Consider the following 8,147-nt stretch of genomic DNA (forward strand, 5'->3'; position numbering starts at 1 on the left):
ACCCAGAGCCAGATCTCCAGCCATTAAAAATTAAAGTATACATACAAATAAATTACGGTCTCATCCAGATAAACACGTATATGATTAAGGAATGCTAATTGTACATTGGGTTCTGCAAAGAAGACCACCTAATTGGAACTCACTCATTAATGCGTCTATTTAGATTATTTTAAACGTACAGCAGAGCTACCTGCTCTTTGTTTTTGTTTTCAAGTTTGTGCACTTGATAATTCATTAAGCTTTAGGGTGACAATCTTGAGTACAAGCTCTAAACTTAGGCTGAATATAGACATATAAGCACAGCCTTAGTAGTAGGAATTCTCCTAAAATAAAAGGAATAATTTTCTCTTTTTCAAGAAAAAGAGCTTGTGTACTAGTCTTTTAGCAAGCAGGGGTACGATGATTTAGAGGGTTACTCTTTTCTGTGGTTGCCCTCTTGCAAATAGGAACAGAGGAGAAAGGGCAACTGCCCTAGAGACAAGCTTCCCTCTCGGTCACCAACAATAAAACTATAGCGAAACACCATAGGAGGTTTGAGAGAAGATAGGTAAACGAGAGTTAGCGTCGTGTAGCTTCGTCAACACCACAGAAAGACCCAATGCTATAAACCTACAACACCCTGAAACACTATAAGAAAACCTAAGATAATATATAAGGAAAAAAAATAAATAGAGAAGTGTGAGGCTAACAATTTGAGGCAAAATCAAGAAATAACATTAAATAATGCATCACATGCAAGCCCACAAACACCAACCTTGGCAAAAAGGTGGCGTTGATAACGGGGAGTCAAAACGGGATTTCTGAGAGACCAACACCCATAAGGAAGATGGGGGGGCGAGGGGTGGCGACGGCGTTGTGCAATGAATGGTGCAATGGTGGAAGAGGATGATAGAGAAAACAACAGTAAGTAGTGATGGGGGTGACAGAGGTGGCAATGGAGGCAGGAGGAGAAAGGAGGGTTAGGGTGGCAGAGCATGACGAACCATCAGATTGAGCCCGCCCACCAAGGTCTAGTGACCTCGGAGCGGCACTAATAACAAAGGAGGAGAGACAACTACAACAGGATGGGGGAGGCGATGACAACCATAGAAAAAGAGGAGTCATAGGGGGACCATGAAGGTTGAGGAGTGCAAGTCAGGCCAGAGTTGATAGGTCGCAACAAAGATTAGAAAAAAGAAGAAAGATAGGAGGAGAGCGACGAAAATAAGAGGAGAAAGAGAGGGAGAAAGTCTCTCCTTTCCCTCGGCCACTAGATAAGAACAGAGGAGAGGGAAGAAGTCATCTACGACAGTGGAGGAAAGCTCTTGGTTGGAGAAGAGAAAGATACCTCAGAACCCTAGTAAAGCAAGTGGCTAGGGCCGGTGCTCTAAGTTTCCTTTTCTTCCATGTTCTTTGTTAACTACATTATACATATATTTGTGCATATATAATCTCAACTACAATATTGCAATCCTCTAAATGAGTCGGCCTGTCATGTAAGGCAAAAACATTACATAACCTCAAAGCTTATAAAAAGAATTTGATTTCATAACTTCTACTATGAGATAATAGAACCTCCTTTGGATTTTTTTTTTAAATTAATAGGTTTTTCTTGCACATCGATTCTTTTTACACAGAATTAGATTAAAAATAAAAGAAAATTCGTCCCTTCTACTATTTAATCTGGTTCCTGTCTTTGTGCTCACATAGATAGTCACATGGAGTGATCAGTTGGGAGTTGGGACGTCCTCTTCTTCCATTATCCCATTTAGAATCATCAACTACCTAATCTACAACTCTGAAACATCCATATTTATTTAGCTAATTAACAGCTGCCTCAAACTGAATCATGATCGTTTACGTATTACAATGTCCACATACTCACCATCACGTATAGCGTACTTATCCACCGGCTCAGGTGGTAGGCATCCATAAGCCAAACAAATTGCACGGATTTTTATCGCCAGTCACACATTGGTAGGCTCTTCTATCCGGCCTCTTTCCATAATAACTAATAAAAACGTGGTCGATTGTGAGGTTACGATGTCTTTCTCTCTCTCTTTCTCTCTCGTTATAAAACTTTATAACAACGTGGTCGATTGTGAGGATAGTATCTCGAGCTATATGAGATAAGCGTTAAGCGAGGTCTCTTTCTCTTTCTCTCTCATTTACCTACCAATAAAAGCCAATAGATGCGCCAAGATTTATGGGGCTACGCTAAGATACATTGATCCACCGGACCACCATATCCTCTAAATTTTGGTCATGCAGTAACGAAGGGTAAAGTCGTAAAAGCGACCGCGGCATAGGCGTCGAGAACGCGCGTGGGAGCGTGCGGTGATGGAGATCATGGGAGGTGGTAGAGGCATCGCATGGGTCCATCATCCTGCCCGGTAAAAGCCCTCCGGGACCTCACAATTGCACCCAATTATTCACCCAATGCCAAATGGGTCCCACCACTTAACCTCGCGCTAAGAGTTAGTTCAGACATCACTAGGGGTAGGTCGCACGTGACAACCGACACCGCAGACACGTGCCTCTCCGTGGCAGCGGTAACGTTACCGTACCGTTAGAAGCGGTTATTTTGGGTCACCGGTGGTCTTAACCGTGGTCAAGTTTAGAAAGATGGAAGAGAGAGAGAGAGAGAGAGAGAGAGAGAGAGAGAGAGAGAGGGAGGTGGGTACGAGGGCCGAGGAGAACATTCTATAAATCGGCTCTTCCCTCGGCGTCTTTTTTGGACTCCTCCCCACTCATTTCCCTCTGCTTCTTTTCTCTTCTTCCCCATTTCTTTTATAGCTTAGATCTGAGAACAAAGTGTAGATAGAGATTAGAAAGAAGAGAGGAAAAGCTTACCGACGTTAATGGCGGCGGCAGCGGCTCTCCGATGGCTCCCAATCCTGGCTCTTGGTCTCCTCATACTCCTCGCCGGTGGCCTCGGCTGGATCGGCGCCGAGAAGCATTCCGTATCGAGGTACGCCTCCTCGTCTCCTTCCTCTCTCTCTTGTAGGAAATGCGGGCTGCAGGAAGGTTTCTTGGAGGATTTTACGGTTTCTTTACTCAGATTTGGGGGTTTCTTGGCTCAATTTGATACGAGAAGCGGGTTTCTTGTGTAGGATTAGTGGAGATGGAGCTGCGAGCTCGAGGAGGAGCTTAAGAGCGGCGGACGCGGCAATGGCGGCGGCGAATGGGACTTCGCCGATGACGACGAGGTTAGTGGAGTAGAGTAGGGACTGTAGTATAGTGACGGGGAGATCTGAGCCATAAATCTAGCTGAAAACGAATCTAAGCCCTCCAGATCTAATTCGTTTGTTTCGTTACGTTCCTTTTGATGGAGATCTTTTTTATTCTCCCACTACTTTCGCTTTCGTGGTCTTAAGGAAAAATAAATAAAAGTGATTATAAAGATATCAATATCGGATCAGATGGAGTCGCGCCTCGGCCGAGGTCGTAACGGGAAGTTCGTTGGAGGGCATTACCGTCTTTTCAAGTAGGGTAAAATTCCTCCGACCGTCTCGAGCGGTAAAATCCTCCGGAGGAATGGCGATAGATATTATGTATTACTCGCCCCAAAACTTTTATTTCGTGCTTCTAAAATATTTGTCTCGGAATTTGATACCATATTTCTTGAAGACCGTGAGAGGGGTAATTTGGTCACTTGCGATCTAAATCTCTTGGCTTCTTTTTTTTTTTAATTTTTATTTACCAGGGCAGAGCAAGAAGCAGTAGTGGGCGCGGTCGACGATCCGGACTTGGTCGCCTCGGAGGTCCACATGTAAGTCTCTTTTTTTATTTACTTATTATTTAAAGTTAATGATATCGCACCTATATGTCTAATTAGGCAATAAATACTCCCAAGTTGATAACAAATATTATTGGATTTTTGTAGTAATGGCTTAGATTTTAGTGTAGAACAAGTAGATTCGTAGAGTTTAGTGTTTGGTACCCGTTTTTTCTTTTTTCCTTTGTCTTATATTACGTTTTAGTTGTGTCCTTTATTATAGAACGGGCCCAGAAACATAACCAGTCTCGTCTCAATGATCTTGACCGTTGGATGTCATAGAAGGAATTATTATATTCTAGGAAAGCCTTCTGTATGATTATAGAGAAATTTTTTTTATCAAGATTAATAAGTTGCCACCGTTTATTTTGACTGGCGTCTTTGTAGTCCTCGTGCGAGGGTAGTGCCAAGGTTGCAATGACTTGTTTTGTCTTGGGGTTGGAATAGGCTCTTTAAATGAGCAGGCAGTAAATTCTCCCAAAATTTCTACTTGGCAGGCCAAGATGGGTGCAAAAAATAAAAATTTCTACTTTGAACTGTTGAAAATCCAACCAAATTCTCCCAAGTAACCCTTTTACAAGAAAGAATAATGTCCTCCTCCTCCGATATTTATTGGGTTTGTTATGTGTGCAGTAGTAAAGTCTCTGCTCTCCTTGTGCTATGTCTGTCGGTGAATTAATTCCAGCAGACACCTCTCGCCCTTTCCGTGCATCATCCCATCCCCTCATTAAATCCCCTCCGTACCTCTGTTACTAACACCAGGAAAAATCGATTGCACACGAAGTTACATTCAACGATCACCAATCTAGAGTACTAATTGCAAGAATTAATCATTTCTTGGGCTGGCGCAGGACCATCAACAACCACACGGCACGCCGCGCGCTCGGCTACCTGTCATGCGGGACGGGCAACCCCGTCGACGACTGCTGGCGCTGCGACCCCAGCTGGCACCGCCGCCGCAAGCGCCTCGCCGACTGCGGCATCGGGTTCGGGCGCAACGCAATCGGAGGCCGCAACGGCCGCTTCTACGTCGTCACTGACCCGAACGACGACGACCCCGTGAACCCCAAGCCGGGCACTCTCCGCTACGCCGTCATCCAGGACGAGCCCCTCTGGATCGTGTTCAAGCGCGACATGGTCATCACCCTCAAGCAAGAGCTCATCATGAACAGCTTCAAGACCATCGACGGCCGCGGCTTCAACGTCCACATTGCCAATGGCGCGTGCATCACCATCCAGTTCGTGACTAACATCATCATACATGGCCTCCACATCCATGACTGCAAGCCCACCGGGAATGCCATGGTCCGCAGCTCCCCATCCCATTACGGGTTTCGGACGATAGCCGATGGTGATGGCGTTTCCATCTTTGGGTCCAGCCATATCTGGGTGGATCACTGCTCTCTCTCCAATTGCGCCGATGGTCTCATTGATGCCATCATGGGCTCCACCGCCATTACCGTTTCCAACAATTACTTCACCCACCACAACGAGGTATATATATATATATATGAATATAAATATATCCTCAACTTCATAAATTTTTACCATAATAGGTTGGACAAATCTGATTGGTGAATTGTTGCAGGTGATGTTATTGGGTCATAGCGATTCTTACGTAAGGGACAAGTCGATGCAAGTGACCATCGCCTTCAACCATTTCGGTGAAGGTCTTATCCAGAGGATGCCAAGGTACCTTACTTTTACTAGCATTTGAGAATTTGGTTGGCTTTGCACTGGGATCGAGTACTAACTCTTCACATTAATAAAAAATGGTTGATGTGTTTCAGATGCAGACATGGCTATTTCCATGTGGTAAACAACGACTACACCCACTGGGAGATGTACGCCATCGGCGGAAGCGCAAATCCGACCATCAACAGCCAGGCCAATCGGTATCTTGCGCCCGTCAACCCCTTCGCAAAAGAGGTAATTAAACCAACCATCAGTCAATTCTCATATATATATATATATATAGTCTTAAATTTAACTTATTTTGTGCATTTTGATTATAGGTGACAAAGAGGGTAGACACAGACACTAGTGTTTGGAAGAGCTGGAACTGGAGATCAGAGGGGGACCTGTTATTGAATGGTGCCTATTTTACCCCCTCTGGAGCTGGAGCCTCCGCAAGTTACTCAAGAGCCTCCAGCCTTGGTGCCAAGTCCTCTTCAATGATTGGGTCCATCACTTCAGGTGCTGGAGTACTCTCTTGCCGCAGAGGTTATGTTTGCTAGTAAATGAAAGCTCCTTCAAAGGACATAAAGGGAGGATATTTGACAGTGGGTATAGATTCTTTTCGTTTTTTTGTTCGTTTTGTTTTACACATTCTCAACCTCGACCTACTTCCATCGCAACTTTATCCGTGGAGTAAGCTCGATGCGTTGCTGATCTCTTCTTCTTCTTCTTTTCTCGCTTGTGTCCTTTTCCTCTCTGTGTCATTGAACTAGTCGTGAGTCCTTTCCGCCACATTAGGGTTGTATGGCTTTGGTCACCATTAATTTTCCCTTTATTCCTCTTCCAACAATGAGTTTCGATTGGGTAATTGTTGTAACAGATGCATCGTTTATTTGGTTATCCTCAGTAAAAGGAAACAGTTAATCTGTATGTGTCTTTTTGTTCCTTGTGTGATTCTAGTAAATGTTGATGGTTTACCAACAATATGAGCTACTCCGAAAGATTTGAGTCTCTTACTGGTATGCATTCACGTAATCTCTCACTGCTTCACATTCAGTGTTCATAGCAGAGAATTAAGTTGGTCAGATCCTTCAAGACTGTAACAGTAAATCTAGATTAATATACAAGTAATTAAAACAAGTTAAGTATCTCTGGGCTGTCAGGATCTAAAAGGATTGAATTCACTGTGCTGCACCAGATCAGAATGTTTTCAGTCTGAAACTCGCCAGGCGAATCTGTCACAATATTGTGAATTCGCATTGAGTTGGACTTACTTCTTGCCTTTTTATTCAAAATCACAAAAAAGAAAAGCCAAATATTAGATCTAAAGTTATAAGTAACCACTCCAAACATCCAGATCATAAAACCAACAAGGTTTGATATAATAAATTTCGGTGCAACTCCAAAGCCTTCAATAAGTCCCCACTTGACAACTTTATTCTTGGTTCTATACCTGTAGCAGAGCAATGTAGTACACACGAGATGAGCTGTTTATGGTCTTAAGATTCAACCATATCTTTTGTCCAGTGCCAGCAAACAACACAGGAGCTAGTGACCAAATCTTTGGCTGGCTCTGCAACATCTAACAAATTGTCCCCCCCTCCTTCATTCCTGCTGTCCCACTTCTTTCGTCAGATCTCACAACTCAATATTGGATCCTTCATGCATCTTGGTAGATCTGAGAGAGAGCACCTACTGGCCTTAAATCTCTCGTTAAAAAGCAACCCTTATAACTCCCCAGTAATTGATAACTTTGTAGCAATCGAACAAAGAGCTCAACAATAGGGATGTCGACAACTTTGTTTACCATACAGCAATATATCATGCATAATTAATGTCATAGGATATCATTTATGCTAACACTCTAGATTAGCTAATTCTTTCTGTTAGGCAATAATGATCCTTTCATTTTCTTTTTTGTGAAAGTGGGAGCTTATGGAAATGTCAAAGGAAATGTCACTTGCCTTAATTTGGGAACCCGAATGTCCTAGCTTACTCATATATTTTGGAAGTTTTAGTCCTAAGAAACATACTACTGTGTCTCAGTTAAACCGATGTTATTAGAATTCAAACTCGAATATACTCATTTATTATGAGCTCTTTTAATCGTTTGAGTATTAACGGAAAGAATATCTTCTATGAAAATATATTTTAAAATACTAAAACTAAAATTTTGTTGTATCAAAAGGCTAAAAAAGTTTTACATTAGTTAAACAAAGACATGATATATCATTTATATAATTTGAAAAAACCCCTAGACACAAATATGTATCTAAATACTAGGCAATGACATCACTCGTTCGCTTAAGTAAAAGTCCGAAGAAATATTAAAAACGAAAGCAGAGATGAACGCCAAGATTTTAACGTGGAAAAACCTAAACGGAAAAAAAACCACGGATCCAAACTCGAATCAAAACCAATCACTAGAATAGTAGCAGTTACAAAACTGACTCACAAAATAACCCGTCAATTCAAACGACTTTGTTCCTCTTAGTCTTGCTCGCTAGAACTCACGATTCACTGCTTCTCGTGATTGAAGTTCAACCTCAGTAGCCCTCAAGATTGATCTTTCATCTAGATAGCCCTTAAGACGAAAGATTAAATTTTGTAGATGAGTAGAACCTTGTTAGTTGAAAAACCGATGTAGCTTCAAGATGTCTCATTCAATAATACTTCTTCAACTTCCATAGAGATAGAGCATCACAATCCTTAT

General features: G+C 42.5%; 1 protein-coding gene across 1 annotated transcript; it reads left to right on the forward strand.

Moving 5' to 3' along the window:
• The first annotated feature begins 2,592 nt into the window (after nucleotides 1–2,592).
• Nucleotides 2,593–6,364, forward strand: LOC140784547 (probable pectate lyase 8). Its single transcript, XM_073132025.1, has 7 exons — nucleotides 2,593–2,950; nucleotides 3,093–3,188; nucleotides 3,686–3,751; nucleotides 4,609–5,251; nucleotides 5,346–5,449; nucleotides 5,548–5,686; nucleotides 5,773–6,364. The coding sequence occupies exons 1-7, from the start codon at nucleotides 2,841–2,843 to the stop codon at nucleotides 5,992–5,994; spliced, it is 1,380 nt and encodes a 459-aa protein (XP_072988126.1). The 5' UTR covers nucleotides 2,593–2,840; the 3' UTR covers nucleotides 5,995–6,364.
• Nucleotides 6,365–8,147: the final 1,783 nt, after the last annotated feature.

The sequence above is a fragment of the Typha latifolia genome, chromosome 3 (assembly GCF_019914945.1).
Source record: "Typha latifolia isolate L0001 chromosome 3, TyphaL0001v2, whole genome shotgun sequence".
NCBI classification, from domain to species: Eukaryota; Viridiplantae; Streptophyta; class Magnoliopsida; order Poales; family Typhaceae; genus Typha; species Typha latifolia.